Source organism: Sciurus carolinensis, chromosome 18, assembly GCF_902686445.1.
Source record: "Sciurus carolinensis chromosome 18, mSciCar1.2, whole genome shotgun sequence".
Classification (NCBI taxonomy): Eukaryota; Metazoa; Chordata; class Mammalia; order Rodentia; family Sciuridae; genus Sciurus; species Sciurus carolinensis.
Window position 1 is genome coordinate 23,882,648 of NC_062230.1, and position 25,227 is coordinate 23,907,874.

Consider the following 25,227-nt stretch of genomic DNA (forward strand, 5'->3'; position numbering starts at 1 on the left):
CTTTGTTATAGTAGGAGCTGATTAATAATATAATGTTTACCCTGATTAAAATCCATCTGAACACTGACAACTACATATTAATTTTATACGACAAGCTAATCATTGTAGATGTAGCCTTTTATTTAAGCCTCAAAACTCTGTGGAGGCAAGAATTATTATCACAGTCCATTTTACAGATGAAGAGACTGAGACTTGAAGCTCAGGGGACTTCCAAGGTGCTGGAGCTACTGTGTGCCACGGTTCAGACCTCAAATGCCAGCATCCACTCAGCCCCAGAGATGCTGACTCTGGCATCTACAGGGAACACCTTGCTGGCCTCAGTGAGGCAGAAGGGGAGGCTGGAGCGAGACTGGACGGAATTCAGCTTCCGAGAGAGAAATCAGCCAGTGGTGGCAGATGAGCGAGCTTGTGTGGGAGACACCCAGAAAATAAACAAAACAAAACAAAAGGAAACAAAACCACCCCAGCTCAGTTGATTACAAGGCAAAACCTTTAATAACATGAGTGCTTATTACATTAGCTGCTTCGGGACTCTGACATCTTTGATTTCTGATCATGTTATTATTATTATTTTTTTCTCTAACACGTAAAGGTGAATGCCTCCCTCAGGGCCACCTGGGTGGTTGGTTCCCTGAGGATCTGTGTTGGGTGGACAATGGAATCAGCTATACGCACACCTGATGGGGGATTTGGAAATCCCCCCCGCCGGCCACCACCCTGTGACTTTTGGTAAAGTCCTCTTCCAAGGAGGGAAGAACGTAGAGGTCCTTCCAGCAGGGAAGGACGAGAGGGGGACATCGGGCACAGATACACAGAAGGAGGAGCCACACGAGGGGAACCGGCTGGAGAAGTTAGGGAGGGGAGGGAGGGTGAGGTCCTGGGGGGGGGGGGGACCCACGTGGGAGAGGGCTGAGTCCATTTGGTTTCATTCTTTGTGAGAAGTAACAACCATCACGAGGACCATGCCATGCAACCTTAGAGACACCTGTGCACACTTCCCCCAAGGCGGTGCTGGGCGAGGGGCAGAGGTCAGAGGTCAGCTCAGACGGGCGTGGTGCGTCTGTTGGCGGGATTGTTATGCAGCGACTCTTTGAACTCTTTGGGCGTGGAATTGTGGAACTGTAGAAAAGCGTGGTCCCGGTCCGAGTTGAGGAGGGTCCCCATGGTGATCTTGGAGGGGTCCCGGGACAGGGTGAACATAGAGATGTCGGTGGAGGGGATGGTGTGGAAGCCTTTGCTGATGGGGGACAGGTCTCGGGATCTGGGCTCGGTGGAGCGAGAGCTGGACCGCCTCCGGAACCTGTACCTGTAGGGTGGGAGGCGGGCGAAGGTAGATTTCTTCAGGAGCTCCGAGTGGGATTTGGCCCGCAGCTGCTGATGTTTTTCTATGTAGATGTGCACGGCCACCACGCCCACGATCTCCGCGATGATGAAAGAGAAGGCTCCGAAGTAAAAGGACCAGCCATACGAGTAGCTCTTTTTGGAGTCACGCTGCCCCGGGTCTCCAGCGTTGGCTGATATATAAACTATGATGCCGATGATGTTGCTTAAACCTGAGAAAATGGGAAAGACCAACAAAAACACAGGTGGTATCAACCTCAGAGGCAACTGTCACTTTGAGTCTTGGAATTCTTTATAGAAAATGCGGAGGTTAGGGGGAGAGAGGAGAAACGGATAATGGCAGAGAAATCCCTCTGCTGAGCTCTTCCGGGAGATGAGGAATTCTGGGGTTCAGTCCTGGCCAGTGCCCATTCAGGTAAAGATCCCATCCTGTTTCTCTCGCCAGGGAGGTGGTACTCAGGGGGCATGTATTTTCCCTTGGAAACAATTCAACACTTAGTCCTTTGGCGCTAAGTCATGAGAACGATAAGATGAAGAAGATACAGTTCCCTGCCCTTGAATTTCTCACCCATGGTAGAAGAGACTGATGTATAAATGCAATTGGAGCAAAATGTAGTGAAGACTTTACTAGAGGCACATAGAAAGTGATTCTGAAGCAAAGGGAGGGAGAGAGAGAGAGAGAGAGAGAGAGAGACACTAAGCATCTTGCTTTGAAAGGTGAGGCCACATTGCAGCTGGATCCGGAAACAGAGCCAAGAGAAAGGTTCTGGAGGATGGGGCACGAGAGACTCTACAATGACCTCCTAGTGTCCTAGCATGGATGACTGGGAGGCTGGTAGCATCTCAAACTAAAATAAGAGACAGCAGAGAGACCAGGTTCAGGGAACAGAGATTTGGCTACACTGGGTTGGAAGTGCTGGTGGAATGTCCAGTGGATGTATTCGGGTCTGGGGCTGCAACCTGGGAGAACAGGGACAGTAGCTGACCATCTTTCTGTCTGTGTAGAATACGATAACCAGTCTTAGGTTGGTTAATGTTCGAGTGCCAATAATTGGAGGGCCCAAAGTTGTTTTCCCCAAAAGGCCAGGTCTGCAGACTTAGATTCCCCCAGTGCCAACAGGAGAATATTGGAATAGCAGCTCAGCTCATTGGAGAGAAATAAATTCCCTAGAGAATGACAAGAAGGACAAGTAGTTTTTGAAGGCTGTGTTCATCTCTGGTACCTTCTCACATTATTGGTCCAGATGGGAAATGTCTCTTTCTGTCCTTCTACTTAAGGGGCCTCACTCAGAGTTGGTGCCAACAGTGACTCAAGGGGTTTGGCCGTTCCTTACCTCCAAAGGTAGACTACCTGTAAAGTAGCGCTCAACGGAATCTGTCCTTCTTTACTGTTCTAGCGCCAGTTGGTAAGTAATCATTTCCAGGAGATTCCTGAGTCTTTCCAACACTCTGTGGACACTTAGTACTCTTTCTGGATCTCCCCTTTTCTCCCCATAATCAAGCAACTAAGGACTAAAGCTTGGCATGTCAGGGTCCACAGCATCTGCTTCAGGGCTACCATTCTGATTGGCAGGAGCATCTGCATGAAGGTTGTTCTTAATATTTTGAATGGGACTTCTGGCTATGCTCCATCTAGGACTTGTCCTTCAGGGCCAGGGCCAGGGCCAGGGTTTGCTCCTGCTCTGTGTCCTCTTGGCATTGCCAGGTCCTGGCATTCATCAGGGACTCAGCAACTTCTAATCAGTGCTATTTCTCACTCTGAGGGTTGGCACCTCCTGCTCTGTGTCAGGCCGCAAGGGACCTGATGGGATGAAAAACGGTCCCTCTTCCTGTAGTGTCAATTTGGCTGGAAGATTAGTAAGGAGGGCACATTCTTTTATATTAAAATGAACATGGATATAATAAGGAGGAGAAAGCAGAATTCACATGAATTTTTAAGTTAAATGGGAGGCAGACTTCAAAGGCATTTCAGCTCACTGAAGGCAGCTTCTGTGAGGCCCTCTGGTCCCCCAGGGCCTTGCTTGCTGTCTCCACGGCCAGCAAGGACATTTTGGTGGCAAAGTTGAGGAAACCCACCAAAGGGGTCTTGCTGGGGGTGGGGAATAAAAATGAAAGAAAAAGAAGTTCAAAAAGAGGCTCAGATGTCAAACTGGGTTAAAGAGGCAGGAAGCCAAGTGAATTGCCAATCATTTGTAAGGCACCATTTCAAAACGGGCCTTTTTTTTTTTTTTTTCTTTAAATTATTCCCCTTTTGCAGATGAGGAAACTGGGAATATTAAGTAACTTCCTAGGTTGACACAACTAGGAAATGATCCAAGTGAAAAAAATATATATGTTTTTTGTACTGGGGACTGAACCCACGGGCACTCTACCTCTGAGTCACATCTCCAGTTATTTTTATGTCTTATTTTGAGACAGGGTCTCACTAAGGGTGACCTCGAACTTGCGGTCCTGTGTCAGCCTCCTGAGTCACTGGGATTGCAGGCATGCCCCACCACATGGGACTCCAGGTGGAATTTGAAGCCATGGCTCAGCTGTGGTAGTAGATTTAGATTTCAGTAACAAGGTTCAGGAAGAGCAAGGTGTGACTAGGCAGTGACTTGGTCCCACCTATGAGACTGTAAACTCCCTGAGGGCAGGGACTAGGATTGCTCATTGCTACGAACTCCTCGTCCAGGGCCTGACCTAAAGCAGGAACACAGTGCTTATCTGAGTGAGCGAATGAGTTGATGTGCAAATCGGGTACACAACGTGTGTAAGAACAGCTACTATGGGCTGGAGCTGGGGCTCCGTGGCAGAGCGCTTGACTGGCATAGGTGAGGTGCTGGGTTTGATTCTCAGCACCACACAAAAATTAATAAATAAAATAATGGTATGCTGTCCATCTACAACTAAAAAAAAAAAAGGTTAAAAAAAAAAAAAAAGGAATAGCTACTACATATCCAGCACACACTGGGTTGGGCATGTTCTAGGCACATTTGTGCACACCAACTCGGTTGGTCTTCACAGCCTCAAGAAGGAGGGCCATTATCACCTCCAGCTTTTTAGATGGGGAAACTGAGGCAAAGAGAGGTAAGTGACTTGCCTAAGGTCACACAACAGAGAAGTCGAGGCAAGCTTTGCAGCAGCAGCTAATGGAGCTTCAGAGCTCATAAGTGTATTTTAGTTTATTTTTTTTGCATTATGCCCAGTGCCTGGAACACAGCAAGTGCTCAATAAAAGGTTGTTGATTTTTGTAGCTGAGCCAAAAGAGAGGCTTAGAGAGTGTCGGATCCTCCAATTTTTCCATTTTATAGCTGGAAAACCCCCTGAGACTCTCAGGGTTCCTGGGGGAGATTGGTGGTGGGGTCTAAACTCTGGCTTCCGCTCTGGGCTCTCTAGTTCCTCTGTACCTAATCTACCTGCCATGCCTCATGATATCCCTGGTGCAAAGAGCGTGGCTGGTGACACACGCTTCCCTAACAATCCCCTTGGGGGACAAAATAATGATCTTCTCTTGTTCTTTGGAGATGTCACATCAGCACGACACTGGTACTAATGCTCCCTGTCGGTCAGGGCCAGGAGGGGCCACCGGTAACAGAAATGTGCCTCAAAGCAGAATGAGTCCCTGGGTCTGCCAGTCGTTAGCATCTGTCTGCACAGAGCGGGGACAGAGGCCACAGCCACCCTGTGGTGGCTTTCTCCCTGGTCTGGAGCTTGAGTGGCTTGCCAGAGACTCAGCCGGATAGTTCTCACATCCTCATTTTGCAGAAGGGGAAACAGTGGGGAAAGAACCCGAGCAAGGTCCGACAGGGATCCCGACTTTGGAATATGTCAGGAACATATGAAGAAGTGGCACTGTGGGGTTGGGGTCGTGGCTCAGGGGTAGAGCGCTTGCCCAGCATGTGTGAGGCACTGGGCTCGATCCTCAGCACCACATAAAAATAAATGAATAAAATAAAGGTCTGTCAACACACACAAAAAAACAAGTAACATTGTGGTCTTTGTACTCAGTCTCCTTCCAAGAACCCTGTGAAGTCCATCCTGTTATTATTTTGCCATCTCACAGCTGAGGAAACCAAGCTGCAGGGCCTTGGGAACATCTCCCAAGGCCACCCAGGTAGAGACAGGACTCAAATCCAGGAAGGTCAACCTGTCTTACTTCTCCCCACCTCAATAAACATTCTGCCATTGTGGCTCTCCTGAGCCGCGGGTTTACTTTCCAGGGTTTTATTTACATGTGGTCTGGAAATATTATATAGAAAATTCCAGAAAAAAAGCAATCCAAATGCTTTAAATAACTTTTATGATCATATATTGTTACTACTCTATTTGTATTATTACATGTTAAAAATAAAACGTATTTTTAATATATGTGCTAATGTCTCACCATGCCTGATTCATAAACCAAACTTTATCCTAGGTTATGCATTTGTAGGAAAAAGCAGTACAGGGGGCTTGGTACTCTGCCGCTGCGGCATCCGCTAGGGGGTCTTAGGGTGCAAACTCTGAAGGTCATGGCTGGTGAGCAGTCCGGTCCCATCTTGCCCACCCTCTGCCTGGTTCTTTGATTCTCCCTGGCCTTTCATCAGATGGCATTGCTCCACCTTGAGATGGGCGGGGTTTATGGTAAACGCGTTTCAAAGGTCCAAGGTCAGCGCGCAACATGCCCAAGTGAACCCAGAGGTGCCCTTTCGGATACACGAATCTGTCTGGTTCCCACGGTCGATGGTCCCCCTCGGGGTGTGCGCTCTCTGGCCGTCAGTCTCTCTGACTCTGAGCCGACCCTGCCACCCTGTCGCCTAGTCTTCCCCTCCTGTCTTCCCCAGCTAGGATCTCAGCATCTTTGGTTCTAGTGAAATTCCTCGAGCGCTCAGCCTCAGCCCCACGAACTGGACCTTTTCTTGCCCTTTCCCTGGAGGGGACCCTGGGTAGCATGGCTTTGTCCCCGTGGCTTCCGTTTGGGATCTGTCAAGACACTCACCTGCAGAGACAAAAAAGATGCCTGCGCTGAGAATGACGTTGTGCCTGCTGCGGTGGAACTCGCTGGCCGCCACGCAGAGTCCCCCGAAGAACAGCAGCGTGACGCTGAGGATGGGGAAGACGCTGGAGGCCCTCACAGCCCCTGCGGAGAGACGGAGAAAGGCCTCTTCCCGCACCCGCCAGCCCCCGGGTCCACCTGCCACGGGCTTGGGGGTGTCTGGGGGAAGACGGCCGGAAATGGCAGAACAAGCCCACATGGGACGTGGGCACCAGGCGAGGGCAGTCTGCTCAGGGGCCTGGGTTCCGACGGGGTTAGCACTCTGCTGTCACCATCCTGAGAGTCATAACAACTTTGTCTTTGAACCTGTGTGTTGTAAGTCAAGTCCAAGAGCACGTGGGGCCCATGCTAGGGGCTTGGAGCTTTAGTTCACAGGGTTCCCCACTCTCCGCCTCCCCACCTCCCTGGGATAGATAGGTTTTCTGTCCTCTCCTGCCTCTTCTCAGTGACCACTATCATCCTTTGTCCCTGGTGGGGGCCTGGGCATATGAGCACAGGGAGAATCAGGGTTGCGTGTAAGCCCCAGGCCCCTGGGAAGGCTAGCGCTCACTCTAACAGTGTCCCCAGGCCCAAGGGAGGGTGACATTAAACAATAAATAGAAAATGCTATGACAGGTCAAGAGAGAGATTGCAGAAGACAGTCAATGATTTTTTTTTTTTTCCTACATTTTGAACCAGGAGCCCAAGATCTTCCTTTTGTATTGGGACCTGCAAATTATGCACCCAGCCTTGGATACGGGGACTCCTATCAGAACATTCGCCTCTCACCAAAACGCAGAATCTTCCCCAGCACACACCTGCATTTGCAAAGTACAGAGCCTGGCCGTGTCCACTTAAAACCCATTCAGGCTTTGAATGAGCAAATGAATTTATTCACTGCACACGTCTTTATGGAGCACCTACTGGATTCCAGGTGCCGTGGGTGCCGGGAGAGTAACAGAGTGTTTAACAACCACCGGAGCACGGGCACTTTCTTTTATATTTTGAAGGTGAAGCCGACAGAATTTGCTGATGGAGCAGTTGTGGACTGGGAGAGGGATAGTTCTGTCAGGACTGAGTGAATGGTGGCATCTGGGTTGACTGACGGTCCCTGCTGGAGGAGCAGCGTGAGGGTGGGACAGGGAGGGACACAGCTCACTTTGGCCACGGAGGACTCAAAACTGAGTTCACATTACTGCAGTGTTCTAGGCTAGACCACCGCTGCAGTGGTCTAGCTCTGGGGCTTCCATTCACTAGTCACTACCTAAGAAGTGCTCAAGAGCCCTCTCCAGTGTTATGATGGCATTTAAATATAATAAACAAACGTTTGTTGATTTTTTTTTTTTTTTTCTGGAAGTTTGGTAACTGATATAGCCAGGGGACTGTGGAGGAGCCCTGGGGTCAGGAGCTGAGCGCCCTTGAAGGTGGAGAGAAGACAGAATGCTTCTAGCCTTTGATTCAATCTGGCTGCCCGAGTGACCCCATGCAAGGGTCCCAGACAACTCTGCCCCTCTTGATCCTCAGCTATGATGGTAATGTTTTGGGAGGGGTTTCAAACTGCCTAGAAAACCTGGTAGAAGAAGATAGGTATGGAGAAGCAGATCCTAGCCAGCCTGTCACTCCGGGGACGTGGTGAGATCAGTCCCTTGTGGGCTTCTTGCCTGTTTGGCTGTTCTGCAGACCTTTGCTAACATGCTGGCTGTGTTGGGGCTCAGAGAATGGTAATCTGGAAATATAGTGGTTTTGGGTTTATTTGTTTTTTGCTTTTTCATGCTGAGTAATTTGATCTAAAGGAAATTAAAAGGCTTTACAAAAAGCCACTTCAGAATTAAGGTCCCTCTGACCTTGTCTCCTCCCCACCCAGCCCCACGCACACCCTCCTCCTCCCCTCAAGCACGGGGAGAGGCTTTCTGCAAATTCCCCTTATCTGCCGAAGGTCCAGACCCACTAAAGAAGAAGCAATTACCTTTGGTCCCTTCCCGAGTTTTCATTAACTAAACTCATTTCACAGGAAGAAAGACGTAAGTCTGTCAACACACGTGGACAGACTTTTGTTACACACCATTGCCTCTATTTCAGTCCCATAGAGAATCATTTATGATCCATTGTCTGTTCCTCCAGCCAGACTCTGTCCCAGGTCATTGTGTGTTCTCCAGACTCATTGAATTCCCTGAAAAATCATTTACCTCATTTACCGGGCCCTCATCTCTCCCTCCCCTGCAGCAAAAGGTATAGAAGCTTCCACATCATGTTGCACGAGGGGCTAATCACATTCCTGTGATTTTCCAACACATTGTGATTTTTTTTGCTTGTGAATAAATTTGTATACTATTTCTCCTGTTTTATGTCTATAATATATTATGTTAGTGTTATGGTTTGGATATGAAGTGTCCCCCAAAAGCTCCTATGTCAATTCAGGAAGGTTCAGAGATGAAATGATGAGATTACAAAAGCTGTAACTTAATTTGTGGATTAATCCATTGGTGGCTAATAATTTAAAAGGATTTGTAACTGGGGGGGGGGGGATGATAGGCAGGCAGGGTGTGTCTGGAGGAAGTCAGTCACCAGGGCATGCATTGGGGATTGTACATCTTGTCCCAGGCTCTTCATGAGCTCTCTGCTTTCTGGCTGCCAGGAGCTGAGAAGCTTCCTGTACCACACCCTTCAGCCATGATGCTCTCTGCCTTACCTTGGGCCCAGAGCAATGGCGTCAGCCGACCATGGGTCTCTAAAATCATGATCCCAAATAAACTGTTCTTCTGCTAAGTTGTTCTTGTCAAGTATTTTGGTCACAGCAATGAAAAACTGCAGTCAGTTATTTTCCATGAACCTTCAGAGAGCAGAAGGGGAATTTCCCTTCACCCCGACATTTATAGGAGGCAGGCTCACCTCGATGTTCCTTAGCCCCCAGGAAGATGGCCTTCTCTCAGGGGAGTGAGCTCTGAGGTCCTGAGTGTGGGTGTAGCTTATTTCTAATGAATCCAAATGTGGGAGCAACTCATTGAGAATTTTTTTAAAATTTACATGTCTGACCTGTGGGTTTCCACTTGGGCTGTTGGCCTGGAACCCCACAAATATTAGGGGGTGGGATCTGCCCCCTCCAGTGGTTTCAAGCACCCATTTGGAACTTGTGAACTAACCTTTAAAGTGAACATTGGCTTTGTGTATTGACAGGAATTGCTTGAATATTGCATGGGATGAGTTTATTTGATTAAAGAGAGAATCCTTTAAATTTTCTTTTTCAAAAAAATGATTAATCTTTGAAATGTGCCCAAAGGAAATGATCTGAACATTTGAAGCTATTGAATCATGTTGCTTAAGACAGTGTATATTTGCAACGTGTGGTTATGTGATAGGAAAACGTGGCCGTTTCCAAAGTGGTAAAGTAACCATTTGATAACCCAGTGGCCGTCAGACCTCACTCTGCCCCCAAAACAAGTCATGAAAGGATTCGGTAGACTTTGGCTATGGGTGTCTGTAAGGCAAGGTTTTTTCTGCTGTCATTTTCTCTGAGTGGGTTGGAGTTCATCCTGTGTGTTTTAGCCCAGGGGACACATGGTGGCTTCAGAACAAAAATGTTTTATGGTCTTTCTTCCCTGTTTCTCCTTCCCAAGGTCTCTGTCCTGATTTGATCTGTAGTGTCCCCTGAAAGCTCATGTGTTGAAGGTTTTGCTCCCCATGCAGCAAGGGCAGAGGTGCTTAAGGCACTGGTTGGACTACGAGGGCTCTGGCCTCATCAGTGGGTTGATGGATTAATCCATGCCTAGCTGCATGGACTACTGGGAGGTGGTTGTTGCTGGAGGAAGTAGGTCCCTGAGTGTGTGCTTTGGAAGCGTTTGCCTTCTCCCCGGTCCCTTCTCTCTCTCCCTGCTCCCCAGGTGTCTTGAGAGAGGCAGCTTTCCTCCATTAGACCCTTCCGCCACCATGTTTCTGCCTTGGAGTCAGCTGACCATGGACCGAATCCTCTGAAATCATGAACCAAAATAATTCTCTCATCCTTACGTTGCTCATGTCAGGTATTTTGGTCACAGGGATGAAGAGCTGATTACCACACTGGAGCTAAGGTCGTGCCTCCAGGGTGGGGAGGTAAGCTTCTTCCAGGGTCATTCCACCATCAGAGTCTGAGGAGGACTTTGCTGAGTCCAGTGCTATGTTATGGGGAGTCCATTCAGCTTTCCTCTATGATGCTCTGGTTGGAATGTAACCCCCCAAAATGTATGTGCTGGAAACAGATTCCCCAAATCTGCATTTTAATGGTATTTGAAGGTGGGACATTTGGGAGGTAATTAGGGTGAGAGGACGTCATGAGGGCGGAGCCCCCTGATGGCATTGGTGGCCTTAGGAGATGAGGAAGTGGCACCCCACCTGGCATGCTTGCTCTACATCACCATGTGATATCCTCCTCCATGTTACGATGCAGCCAGGAGGCCCTCACCAGACACTGAGCAGACACAGGCACCATGCTCTTGGATTTTCCAGTCTCCAGAGCTGTGAGCCAAACAAACTTTTTTTCCTTATAAATTACCTAGCCTCAGGCATTCTGTTATATAAAACAGACTGAGATATATGGGTTTAAGCTGCTGTCTACCCCAAAGTGCACATGAAAAAGGGGGAATAGAAGAAAAATCATATGCAGAAGTCCAGTCCCATCAAGAGCATGACAGGATTGGTGGCATAAACTCTTCAATGGCAAGGAGATCCCTGCAGGACCATGACTCCAGCCTTAAGTGGCGGGTCAGGGATTCCGAAATTCCTCAACTGTGGGCTCTTTAAGGTCCCTCCTTAAACTTAGCCAGATGCTCCAGAGATTGGTGAAGCTTAAGTGAGCTATGGGGTGGGTGGAGGGGAGATAAAAGAACAGAGGACCCCACCTTCCCAGAGGGGAGAAAAATATTTTGATGGAAAAGTAATTGATTGCTCCAAAAAACTTAAAATCGATTTTTCAAGTTGTGGATAATAGTCACGGTTCTGTTTAGTCTCCAACAGAGCAAACATCAAACTGTTTCATCCAAGTAAGAAAAACAAGGATAAACTATGGGCACTCTGAAATCCCACTGGTAATGACTTCAAAGCCATTCTCTTTTGAGGAGGTCCAAGTTCTACCCTTGGGGGAAGGTGAAAGCATGCATTTGAGTTGAAGAAAATTCCTTGGATTTTCTCCTTAATGTCATATCCTAAGCTTTGGATAAGCTGCATCTCCAAATGTGGTTTTTACTTTCTACACTAAATCTTTCTGAGCTGCTGATAGGAGGGGTTTGGGTAAATTTCAGTGGATGAAGAAAAACTAAAGATTATGGCATGTTATGTGTTAGCCTAGCAATGAATGTTCTTTTCCCATTAGCTCTTTTCCCACCACTTCTATTGTTGTGTTATTAAAGGTTCATACCGTCTAGGCTCAGGGCCATAGGCAGACTAGTCGGCGTGATGAAAGATGAAATGATTTTAATTATAAGGTTTTTTCTTCCTTCCTCTTTGGTGCTGGGGATTGAACCCAGGGCCTCATACATACTAAGCACATGCTGTACCTCTGGGCTACATCCCTAGCCCCAAAACACTTGAGGTGTGAGTTACAAACATAAGCTGAATAGGACAATTTCTTGGAATTTTAATTTATAATCAGCTTTTAAAAATCACCTTAAGTCTAACACTCCTGAATAGCAAATTAGTCAATGCCTTGAAATTTCCTTTTGAATGATCTCAACACACATTCTTGAAGCAATTACATTTAAATCCCAAACCAAGTTCCCTCTGTGCCTGGACCAATTTTACTTCCATTCTTTTCTTCAGCATAAACTTGACTAAACTCATTGTGTGTGTTTGGTAATCATTGTGGGTGTTTGTTAACTATCCAATTAACCAATCTCTAGGGCAGTCAATGGCTCTGTCAGTTCTTATAAATGACAAACAATATCTCGTTCTGCAGCTGAACTTTGCCATTATAATCCCAGGCAACAAACAAGACTGCCTCATGATAACATGCTGGGCCTGGAGCTGAGGCTAATATGCATTAGCTTAGTTAATTTTCATGACCCTGTCAGCTAGGTGACATTATAATCTCCTTTTCAGAAAAGACGAAGAACGTTAAGAGATCGAGAGGTAAAAGAACGTGCCCCAGGTTGAACCTAGCTGGCAGGAATCAAACTAGGGTCACAGCCCAGATCTGTCAGATTCCAGAGCCCTTGCTTGACGTCACCACACTCCTTGGTTCCTCTGTGCTATAGTTGTGACAGTTCATATCAGATCCAGGTTACTGACCTTGGAAAAATCCTGTGGAGACACTAGTCTGTCTCAGTAGGATTGAAACTGAAGGGAAGTCAAAGGAAAGTGAACTTTGGTTTGTGTTTAACCTTCTAGGACTTGCCTCTGGGGACCTTGCCCATTAGCACCTCACCCATTAGCACCTGGCCCATTAGCACCTGGCCCATTAGCACCTCAAATCAACCCTCTGGGGAAGGGGAAAACTTGTATTTGAGTTGAAGAAGATTTCTTAGATTTTTCTCCTAAGCAGACTAAAAAGGACCTTTCCATTTTGGCTAAGCTACTCTTCCACCCTTGTTTTTAGTTCATTAAAATTAAAGTGACTTATGTATCAGAAGCCTGTCGAGGTCTCTGTCTCGTGGCACCTGAAGCTGCTCCTTTGTACACAGATGTGGATATGGCAGACCCTCAAACTCAGAAGCAACCGGCGGATGGCAGGGGACCCTTCCATTCCCCCCGACCTCCAAAGGAAAGCCAGCAAAAGGGGAAACTTACGTAGGAGATACTCTGCTGTATCCTGTTCGTAGTCTGCATCTTCAGGGAAGTGATCGATTTTCTTGCACACTCCTCGGAAAGCCCCTGTGAAAACGAATATGGTCCTGAGAAGGCAAGGGGAGGAGGCAGTTTCCCTGGGGCCCAGCCTGGGTCCTTCACCTCATGGCACAGACCCTTCCCCTGGTTGCTGGGAAGCTGTGCACAGGCAGGCTCCATAGCATCTTTATATAGGGCACAAAAAGGAGACTACTTGCTATGGTTTCCATCTTGAATGTTCCCCAAAGGCCCGTGTGCTGGGGACTTGGTCCCCAGTCAGTGGCATGGTGGGAGGTGGTAGAACCTTTAGGAGGTGGAGCATAGTGGAAGGAAATTAGATCACTGAGAGAACGAGGCCCTTGAAGGGATCATTGGGACCCTGCACACTTCCCCTCTCTCTCTGCTTCCTGGAAAACCACAAGGTGGGCAGGTTTGCTCTACTGCATGTCCTGCCATGTTGTTCTGCCTTGCCACAGGCCAATAATGGAGCCAACCAACCATGGACTGATACCTCTGAAACAGTGAGCCAAAATAAACCCTTCCTTATTAAAAATTTACTTATCTCAGGTATTTTGTCACAGTGGCATAAAGCTAACACACCACTGGAGGCAAACAATTAATTAAATAAAAATATAAAAGACTAAAATACTCTTTTTCTTAAATATGGTGAGATGTTGGCATCCACTTGGAAGGGCAGAGGACTAGGAAGCATAAGCACGCATCCTGACACTGTCTTGTCTCTTCCCTCCCATGAGTGAAAGGGAAAAGGAGGTGGGACTTAACGTACGTTGTTAATTTATCTTCCCATTTTATAGATAAGGAAATCAGCCTTTAAGAATTTTGCTTGAAACCTCTCAGGTAAGTAAGGAACAGAGCCAGAATCCCAAACAAGATCTTGATCCAGACGTTCTGGAACATTCTACTCTCTCAGACAACACTCCTATCTGTCCTTAGGAAGTCACCACACTCTGTTGGCTCCTCTGTGCTATAGTTGTGACAGTCCATATCAGCTCCCCAGGATCACAGCTCACTGTCCCTTGCTGTGTGGCTCACCCCTTCAGGAATCACAGTATTGCCAAGGAAGCATCTCAAAGAAGTTGTCAGCATTTGACTCTCTTCCCTTTCTTCCGCGTAGACTTGACTTAACTCATTGTGTGTGTTTGATAATCATTGTGGGTGTTTATTAACTAGCCAATTAGCCAATCTCTGGGGCAGTTAATGGCTCTGTCAGTTCTTATAAATGACAAACCATATTCAGGATGTCTCATCTGGCCACAGCACAGCATGAAATTATGCATTCTTCTCCTCTTCCCTGTCTGAAAAGACAGCAGGGGGGTGAGAAAGAGTGTTGTGTTGTGAGAAACAGAGGTTGAGAAGCAGACAGAGCCAGGCTTGTGTTTCAGAGCAGTCATTGTGAGAATTTAAAAAAAAAAAAAAAGCCATACATGAACAGAAGATTTTTTTTTTTGCAAAGCGATAGGCACGTCATAATAATAACTACCACTTGTTAAGTCCTTCCAATGGGCCAGGCACTTGGATGAAACCCTGTATTCCTTATCTCACTGAGTCTCGCCCCTCTGCACCCAGGAGGGAAGGGCTATTAATATTGACATTTATGATGAGGCAGTAGGACCACAGAGGGGACGAAGGTCTCACAGCCGGTGAGTGGCAGAATTGATATTTGAATCCAGGCTCTCTTCCCTGGTGAAAGCCTGTGATTTCACCATTACTCTATGAATAACCATTACTCTGATGTGTACTACCATTATGTCTATGATTATCTTATAATGATAACAGTACTATCCATTTAACCTCTACCATTAGTAGGCTCCCCCAGGGACATTTCAAATAATTACAATGTGAGATTAATAATAATATGTAGAACATCTCTGGGTTCTGATTCTCTGCTCCCCAGGCAAAGAATAGACTTTAAACCAAGGAAGGGATCCAGGAGAGAACACTCAAGGAAGTTCTCAGAAGAAAGACAAATATCACCCATATCATCTTCCCTGATATTGAAAAAAGGCCTTCATTTTTCTTGTTCTGATTTCAGAGTTTCCTGTCTGCATTTCTGTCTGGTTTTAAGCCACTTCCATGGCCTGGATAATAAATCATCATAAGTAACATATATTGTCCTTTTACCCAAGTGCTAGTCAAAGCATTTTATGGGTGAGGAAACTGAGGCTTAACAGGGACATAGCTGGTAAATGCTTCACTCAAGTGCAGGTCCGACTGACTTCAAGGTCAAGGTTCCTAAGCATGATGGTGACTGGCACTCCTGTCAATGACTTTGGAGTTGCAAACAAGTCCCTTGCCAGGCGGCTTAGTGATCGTTTCATGGTCCAGCCCATGCTATTGAAGTGGCATTGAGCTGGACCAGTGATCTTCCCATCAACTGCACTTCTTCTATGATGTATTACAGGGACCAGTGGGCAGGGCTCACCACCTCATGGTGAGCTGTTTTTCACGTTCCACAAAAGATTTCCTCAGAAGAGAAGGTTCTGGTCAAAATGGAATGTGGACCCTCCTATGATAGCCCAGCCAGAATCACTGTGGGAATTAGGAGCGCCACACTTGCCTGCATCTGCTTGTGAAATGGGCTTACTCCAGGTGGCTCGGGACTAGGACTCAGAACCAGCAAATACACCAGTGGCTCTCGAAGTCAGAGTCACCAGTGTGCAATGGTCTAAAGTGGTCCCCCACCTGTTTTTGTTCAACCCATGAGCTAAGAATGGTGTTTGTGTACTTAGATGTTTAGGGGGAAAAAAATCAAAAGAAGAATATTATTTTATGACATGAAAAATGTGAAATTCAAATTTAGGTGCTGATAAAGTTTTATTGACACCACCGTGCCCATTTGTTTCCACAGTTGCAATGGTGGCTTTCATGCTACTGTGGCGGAGTTGGGTCTGGCAAAGACAGCAAAGCTGAAAATATTTACTCTGTGGCCTGTTCAGAAACACCTTGCTGAACACTGGTCTGATGATTTCTGTGTTGTGAAGGCAAAAGTGAAAGATGAAGAGGGGTTTGGGCCTTTCTAGAATGGAGGAAATAATCCAGTCTGGTTCCTTTAAAGCAGATAGTGGTGGGTTTTTAGGAAATCAGGTTGCAGACTGGTTTTGTGCTTTTGTTTACTCAGTAAATAGTTCTGGGCTTTTCTTACCTGCGAAATTTTATTGCATATTTTGATATCTTTTTTCTTAAATTAAATGTGTTGCTACCATTTAAAATTCAAGGTATCTCATTTAAAAGCCTGATTTGTAGTTTCTCCTTAAAAATGAGGAACTCTGTCCCACATTTCCATGTGACAACACCCTTTTAGCGGAACATCAACAGCCCTCCTAAACCTGGGTAGGAGCCCTCCAATTGGCCGAAGTCCCACCTTATGGTGATTAGCTGTCCCTGGAGATACTCCAGTTTGTAACCCCTGAGCCAAAATGTGTGTGGTAAGACCCCAGCCTTTGAAGTCACACCTCAGTGTGAATCCTGACTCAGCCACTTTCTCATTGTGGTACCTGCCTCGAATTACCTCTCTCCTAACCTCAGTTTCGTGTCTTCTACCAAAGGGAGATAATAATAACAACTTCGAGGAGTTGTCATGAGAATTAATCTCCATTAATTCCAGTAATAGTGGTGACAGTGGCGGTCCCTGTTCTCAGTACTTGGCACATAAATCTTTTAATCAGGCAATGATATGAAGCACTTCTTGCAGTTCCTGGCACATAGTAAGAACTCAATAAATTATAGCTATTACTATCGTTGGTTTGGGTAGGTATTTTAGGACCAGAAGAGACACATGGGCGACATGGTGAGATTTTAGAAAGCAATATAAAAGGAAAGGGAAACAGGAATTTCCTCAAGGAAGATTCCACACCGAAAGCGAAGCTGCTGGCACCCCGAGTCATACACTCGTCATAAAGTGAACTTGGCCATTCCTATGGTAGCATATTGCTAGCTCCCAGAAATAACCGCTGCTTAGCGTTTTTTATATTTCCTTTTTTTTCCCCAATTCCCTATGCTTTCACACAAAAATGACTTAACAAGATTGAGTTCATGCTGTTTTTCTCACTTACATTTTCTTAGGAGTATTTCCCCATATCGGTAAATCCTAGAAAATACGATGAGGCTGGACTTGCCCACCAATGGCCGAGAATGAAATCAAGAGAGACGCTGAAAACCTACAGACTGCAAGGACCAGGTCAGAATGCAGAGATCCACGCTGCCCTAGCACAGCTTGAAGCTCAGGCCCTGGGGGCAGAGAAAAGCAGAAACCAGGGCAAAGCAAACCAGGAAGAGGACCAGAGGGGTGTGGTCAGGGGACAGAACCAGGGGCTGCAGGAGAGAGGTGACCGAGGCCCAGCACTGGGTAGGTGTGAGAACTGGCTCTGAGAACCAGCACCTTGGGAAGAGTTTGGGAAAGGAAGACAGAGCCGGCAGAAATTTCCTGAGCTGCTGAGGTATAATTACAGAGACTGCCTTGACTGGAGTTTCATCCCAGACGGAGAGGACTCTACCAACCGCTCATCTCCAGCCCCGACAAGGGAAGAAAACTCCCTTCACAAGAACAAGGGTGCACCCTTGAACCAGCGCTCCTGAAAGCCCAAAACTTTGAGATATTCTTGTTAAAATTAAGAATTAGATAATGCACATCATCATCTCCATTATTTACTCTACAATTCTACAAGTTCTAGTTTGCCCAAGAATTGTGTTAGAAGTAACAGAAAAAAGAATAGGGGAACCCTTTTTTCCAGGTGATAGAATCAGTCTATTCGGGAAGCTGAAAGCCATTTGGTACAAAAAAAATGTATATTAGAATGAATGAAAAGGGCTTAGTAAAGTGGTTTCTTGTAGGATATTAAGTCCTACAACCTAGCTGGAATAATGAAGACATTGTGGTACTGGCATTAAAGAATAACATTTATCAGGACCTTTTTCAATGCAGAGAGATATTATAAAGAAAACAAGAAGCAGTTCATTTTCCTGTATTCAGATAATCCTTGTTAAATTGAAAGAACCACATGTGCAGAAAAAATTCAAGTAGTGTAAAAAGGATTCAAAGTAAAACACACACCTTCCCTGAGCCCCAAATCCTCTCGCCTGATAAATCAGTAGAATGATTTTTTTGTTAATGGAAGGTTGAATGAAATCATGTCTCGGCCGAGACTTGAGGGTTAATTAGAGGTGATCAGAGGAAGGGAGGTGTGTTTCTCCAAGCAGCAGGTGTGGTGCTAAGAGAGTCTGAGCAAGAGAAAATACTCATCTGGGAACCGAGTAGCCCAGGGTGTTGGAAGATGAGTGGCAGCTGGCCCGAGGGACAGACCCAGTGGGGACAGGTGAGAGGGAGCTGGGAACCAGGGATAGGGCGGGTGGGAGAGAAGAAGTGAACTGTGAAGATTGGTTTCGAATCCTAGGGATTCACTGGTGGCCAGGACAGAAGATTCTGGTCCTCAGAGCTCATTGTCATGCTAGAGAGAGACTCTAGAACCATAAAGTAATGAGCAAGATGACTGTGCTCGGAGGGAAACCAAATGGGGTGATGTGAGGTGACTCTACCCTGGGTCGGGGCAGGTGATGGGCCACTTTGGGTAGGATTGGGCACATTCAATCTCAGACCAGAAAATGAAGGAAGAGTCAGGTACGTGAAGAGCCAGGCGAAGAGCTTCTCAGCTCCAGGGAACTTCAAGTGCTCAGGCTCAAGGGTGGGAGCAGAAGGCAGGCCAGAGGGGAGGAGGGGGCTCGGGTGGCAGTTCCCCTGCCCTTTGACCTGTCCCTTCAGCGCTGGACCTCTGGAATGTTCTGGAGCTGGTTGTGCACATGGAGCAAGATCAGTCCCAATTCTTCCTTAGGTGGAAGCAACCGGGTTTGGGACCATCTGAGCGACCCACACAGTCCAGGGTGGCTTCCCGACAAGCCAGGTGGGGAAGGAATCTGGAAAACAAGATATTTGTGTTTTGAACTCTTAAAGCTCTTGCAGACCATCGCTAGGAAGTGATGCTTCAGGTGACTTGGGCCGAACGTCACGGTTGTGAATGCTTCCTGTAAGGTTCCAGCAGCATGGGCCCCAACCCGGCCCTGAGAGATGGTCATCAGCAATCACGAAGAGGAGGTAAGGCTGCATGGTTGGGAGGTTTTGGACACAAGTCAGATCCTTGCAGTCTGAGGGGTGTTTCTCTTCTGCCCAGGGGCGCATTGGACCTACAGAGGGGGAGGGGCGAGCTTTCCCAGGCTGGACTTTGAATCCCAGTCCATCGCTTGCTAACTTACTAGTTGGATGACCTTGTGCAGCAGATTGAATGTTTGTGTCTCCCTAAAACTCTTAGGGTGAGATCCACATCTCCAATATGATGGCGAAAGGGGCGGGGCCTATGAGAGGCCAGTAGGTCATGAGGGTGGAGTCCTTCCCAAAGGGATTAATGCCCTTATAAAAGGGACCCCAGAGAGCTCTCTACCCTCCCCCACAAATGAAGATACAAGGAGAAGACAGCAGTAGGAAATCTGGAATAGTTTCCTCCCCAGAAACTATTCATGGGGCACCCTTGGACTTCTTGCTTCTGGAACTCTAGAAAATAAATTTCTAAGCCACCCAGTCTATGGTAGTTTGTTATAGCAGCTCAAACTGGCTAAGATACCTTAGGCAAGTTATTTATTCCCGAGTCTGGACACCCTCATTTTGAAAGTGTTGAAAATCTCCTGGTTGTTGGGAGTTTCAGAAGAAATCCCATTATAGGATCCACTGCTCATTTAGATGTCCTCTGTCAGACACGGGGCGAAGGGCTCTTTGGGCAGCCCTCAAAAGGGTCCACAAAGCGGGCCCTTCTGTCCATCTTAGGGTGGTGAGAGGGGATTGTGGGTTAGGATGACTGGGTTTGAATCCTGACTGCCACACATTAGCTGCAGGTTATTTACATTTCCGTTTCCTCCTCTCTAAGTTGAGGGTAATAATAGTATCTACCTCTTGGATTTTTCTGAGGAGTGGAGAAGTCAGTATTTGTCAAGTTCTCTAGAGTGATGCTGAGATCATGGTCAGTATGATGGAAGTATATGTAATTCCATAAACACATTTAGAGGTGGGGAAACTGAGGCTTCAAAGCAAAGTCTAATTCTAGCACCAGAGCTCTTAGCAAAACTTCTCTCGAGGGTACTAACAAGATGCCGGGCACTGAGACGCGAATGACAGCGGATGGCTAGTCCTGTTCTTATCATCTCTATTTTGGGTCTGGAATGAGAGAAACTCAGGGGGAGTCTGGAGAGCTTGGTCTTTCTCGCGCCCGCACAGAGACGCACGCACGCACGTGCAGACCAGCGTTGTTGGGCGCAAGCGTGTGTATGTGCCCAAGCCAGGCTAATTCAGGCAGGGAACCTGAGGAGCCATTGCCCCCAGAGGGAATGGATCTAGATCACCTGCTATGCCAAGTTCTGCCAAGGACCAGATAGCGTTTTTCTGGGTCTTTGGAAAATAGCTCTACATCTAGTGCTTTGGGCCTCGAGTCAAGAAATACCAGACCTGGAACAGAGAGGTCTGGAGAAGTGGACGGTCGTCCCAGGCTCAGCTTTGCTTTTCCTGAGTCCTGAAGGGGGATCCTGAGTGGGGGCCGGAGCCGGTTTTCCCAGGATGTGCCTTGTCCCGTGGAAGGAGAAGGTATCAGCAAGGCCTCTGAATGGACTTCCAGGAGGGATCGCCCACAGCCATCTCTGCAGCCCACAAAGTGGACTGTGCACAGCCCACACTGATGGTCCCGAGGTAGCTTTGGTGTCTATGTGTTCATGTGACCCAACAAAGGGACAGTCGCCCTGTGCTCCGATGAGGGGAACAGCCCTCCCTGCTCAGCTGCCCTGCCCAGAACTGGGTCTGTCTCAGAAACAAGGCCAACCCAGTGCCTGGAGGTTGGTATCCACCTCAGCCTCGAGCCAGCCAGTGTAACCAGATTCCAGACCCCAAAGCCCAGCTCTGAGCTCAAAACCGAGGCCGGTTAGAAAGCAGGACTCTGGGTCCAGCAATGTAAGTCTTTTGTTGGATTCTTATTGTAATGGATTTGCCTTGGGATATTAGACAGAAGAGCAAATATCAAGTTTGTTTACGCTTCTGGAGTACTTGGGCTAAGGAAGCAAAAGCAACCCTTGACTGTAAGAATGTTCGGGTTCCTGGTGTTACAGCAGACTCTGCTGTCTCAGGATACGGATGCCCTGAAACAGTGATTATTGATTATGGCTCACGATGCACTGGCCTCGAGGAGGAAAGGAGCCCAGAAAAACTACTGAGGTTCGGGTTCAATCCCCAGAGATTTAGGGCACGAGAAGTTTTCAATGCCCCCTGGGTGATTTTAACTGCGCGACTCAGGTTAAGAATCACAATCTTCACAAGTCTCCTTGAAACAAGAGGTTGCCATTTCATAGCAGACAACGAAGCAAAAAGATGTGCTTCCAACCTAATCGTGAATGTGAAATTATGATTTAGGAAAATATGTTTGTTTGGTCTCATCTTTTCTAACTATGCTCTAGGTGAACAAAAATGTAAGTCAGCCTGGAGCGGTGGCCCATGCCTGTAATCCCAGCAACTCGGGAGGCTGAGGCAGGAGGATCGCGAGTTCAAAGCCAGCCTCAGCAACTTGGTGAGGCCCTAAGCAACTCAGTGAGACAGTGTCTCAAAATAAAAACTAAAAAGGACTGGGAATGTGACTCAGTAGCCAAGTGTCCCTGAGTTCAATGCCAGTAAAAAAAAAAAAAAAAAAAAAAAAAGAGTCATGTTGATTTTTGTGGTCGGGGGAGGCATCATTTTTGGGGATAATTTTGCCTGAGAGTCCCAATATGCAATTCTTCACCTCCCTGACAGGATCATAAAGTTTGATCTTCACAGCAGGATCATAAAGTGGGTCATTTTTACAACAACAGCAAAAACATGTTTGAGCACATCATGGGTTTTCCCAAGGGCTTCGGCTAATCCTTTGATATTCAAATCACTGGATGTGTCTATCATGTCATTGTCCTTGTCAATACGCTCTCCTTCCATTGTTGGCTGGTGTCCCGCAGGCAGGTTCTCCCTTGTCCGCGGCTGGCCCATCACATGAGTCTTCTGTTGGCTTCATGTCGCCACACGTTGACACGGGTCGGCCGTTGAGTGGAGACTGATTTGATAAGTGGCCGGGTTATTCGTGTCCACATCCGTATGGAGACAGTTGATCTGCCTCTGCCTCGCTCCGGATCTGGATAATGAATTCACGGATAATGAGGACCCTGAACTCCACTCGGTCTCTCTGAGCAAGTGGGAGCATTTGGGGTAGAGCAATTATGAGCTATCGCTTCTAATGAGAGACCCAGAAGAGTGAGTTAATGAGAAATAAGCCACTTCTTCGGATGTAACAGGACGGCCGTTGGTCGGTGCGTGCTGTCAACCACTCCTGGGTTCCACAGATGTGGACAGAGGTGCCTCTGTCCGGAGAAGTGCAGTTCTGAGCTGTAGGAATTCATCAGTGTGCAAAATGATCTAGGTTGTGAGTCTTCAGGCTGTTGGACTGCAGGGTGGAACCCCCCAGAGTAAACAAATAAACAGATGAATCAGAGGTCCCAGCAAAAAGAAAACGATCATTTCAGATAGTGATAAGTCCCATGGAAATAATAAGCCCTGGGGAGAGAGTGGCTGGGGTGGGTGGGGTGGGTGGGGAGGACCTCGGGAGATTGGGGGGACAGGGAAGGGTAACTTGAATGACAAGAGAAAGCAATTCGTGGGAAGATGTGGGAGAAGAACCTTGCAGACAGGGAAGCACCAGTGCAAAGGCCTCTGGGAAGGGTAACTAGCGGTGTCTCGAGAACAAGGCAGGTGTACAGAGTGAGACCAGGTCTGCCGAGGAGCGGGCACAGATCCTGGCGCTCCTTACAACCAGGGTCGGGAGCTGGGCATGAGCAGGGTTCCTGCTTTAGAAGCTTTCTGCACGAGCAGAGCAATCTGCTTCAGAGTTCTAGAAGATCTCTTTGGATGCTAAGGTGTGTGGAGGCGCGGGAACAGAAGTGCATCTGAGAGGAGTCACTGAGCCTGACCTTGAGCCCTTTGGAGGCGCCATTGACACTGGAGATGGGGCTGCAATCAGCCACAGTCACCCAGGGAGAGAGGCCCGGTCTCCAGAGCGCCCACGCCTGGGGAACCCAGAGAGGTGGGGTGGGCTGTTGGTGTCACTTGCCTTCTCTGCCCACCGTTAACAGTCCTGAGGGATGTCCGAAGATCCTGGTGTGGAGGGCTTTGTTTAATCAGTCCATGGGTGGGGGCGCTTGGGGGGGGGGGCTGGGGTAAAATATTTTCGGTGGTCCTTAATTATTTGGTTCATTGAGGATCCAACGGAAAAGCCAACCTAGCCAGAGTCCAGGGTCTGCTTGGTCCTGGGGCACATTCCAAGAGGGCGACCCTTCCGAGTCCAGGGCAGGGCCTGCTCCAGTCTACCTTTGCAGGCGGGCCCCAGTACGGTACCCCAAACTCCACAGCACTGATGCAGGATGAACCAACAAGGCAGCCTCCTCATGGGTTTGGGGTACCAGCCAAGCAGGGGTTAGGAGAGAGAGAAAGTGAGAACTGGAAATTATTTGGCGTTTGACATTTACAAAACAGCATTAAAATGCCACGGAGAATATCGGAAGCGATCTTCCTTATTGAACAGCTCGGTATTACTATTTGGAGGTCGATGGTCCGTCAACGGAGGTCAATGGGTGGCTTGGAGTCCCGAAGTCTTGATCCTGCCTGGGCGGAGCACCCCTCCCCGCGCAGACTGCAGGGGTGCCGTGCGTGGCGGGGGCTCTGGGGGAGGGGCCGTGCTGTGGACTCACGTGCGTGCGTGAGGCTGTCCTGGGCCTCCAAGGTGCTGAACTGGAGGCCCTGAGAACCTGCGATGTGACCGGCTCCGCCAGGATTCTGACGCACGCCAGCGTCTGAGAGCCACGCTCCGACATCCAGAAGGGGCTCCCGTCTCTGTCACCAGAGGCACTCACAGAGGACCATCACTCCTGCAAAGGACAGGTCCCCACCAGCCTCTGAGACCTGGGCTGGGATGCGCAAGGTGGGCTTGGAGGTTTCAGAGGGTTTTGGGGTGGATGGAGGCCATTTAACACCTGTGCTATGGTTTGAACGTGTACCCCAAAGTACCTGTGACAGACACTGGATCCCCAGTGTGACATTGTTGAGAGGTGGGGTCTTTAAGAGTGAACTTTAAGGCCCTGGCCCCTGATCTTGGACTTGCCAGCCTCCACAATGGTAAGAAATAGATCTCTCTTCTTAATAAATCACCTGGTCTCAGATATTGGGTTACGGCAGCACCAAATGGATCAAGAGAGTTCGTAGGAGGTCTTCCAGCAGGACAGCAGCAGAGTCCCTGACCCTGCAGAGCTGGCCCATGTGGACCTGGTCTCCACTTTCACAGGCGCCAACCGATTCTGACATCCTTCCCAGGCAAAGCTCCTCAAGCGGTCACAGAGAGCCCCCCAGGGACATTCTGTGTACAGCTTTTAACCTGGGGCTCCTGATCAGACCTGCTGCTTGTTTTCCACCTTCTGTAGTTAGCATGCAAATGGCACAATGACACACTAGCTCCGCAGGTTTAGAGTCAAAAGTATTATTTTCGAACCCTAATTTGGCACTTTCTTCACTAAAAAAATATATATCCGGAAGAGTTTTGGTTGATTTGATTTTGGTCCTCCCAATCGAACCCAGGGATGCTCTCCTACCGAGGTACATCTGTAGCAATTTTTATGTTTTATTTTGAGACAGGATCTCCCTAAGTTGCTGAGGCTGGCCTTGAATTTGATCCTCCTGCCTCAGCCTCCTGAGTCTCTGTGATGAGAGGTGTACGCCACCATGCCTAGCGCATTATTTATTTATCTATTCATTTTGAGTGGTGTCTCTTAATTCCCGAGAGACCTGTGCTTGGATTTCTGTCCCCTTCAATTTCCATAAATAATTTCCAGAACGAAACCCTCAAAACAGGAGCCCACCTTTGACAGTGGCTATAAAGAGGCACGCTTGCTTGACGTTCAAACCATTCTGATTACGACCGACTGAGGACAGGAGGGAGCCTCTGGGATCTGTCCCCAGCTGCTCTGCAATGCTCATTTCAACCTTC

The 25,227-nt window shown here is 47.8% G+C and overlaps 1 protein-coding gene across 1 annotated transcript in view; it reads right to left on the bottom strand.

The window, feature by feature from the left end:
• Positions 1 to 531: 531 nt before the first annotated feature.
• The window catches only part of Cacng3 (calcium voltage-gated channel auxiliary subunit gamma 3), a 77,948-nt gene continuing 53,252 nt past the window's right edge, over positions 532 to 25,227 (bottom strand). Inside the window, exons 2-4 of the mRNA XM_047533952.1 lie at positions 13,094 to 13,177; positions 6,305 to 6,445; positions 532 to 1,553 (exon numbers count right to left, since the gene is read on the bottom strand). Of these exons, the coding sequence (XP_047389908.1) occupies positions 1,042 to 1,553; positions 6,305 to 6,445; positions 13,094 to 13,177 (737 nt within the window). The 3' untranslated portion in view covers positions 532 to 1,041. The remainder of the gene's footprint in view (positions 1,554 to 6,304; positions 6,446 to 13,093; positions 13,178 to 25,227) is intronic.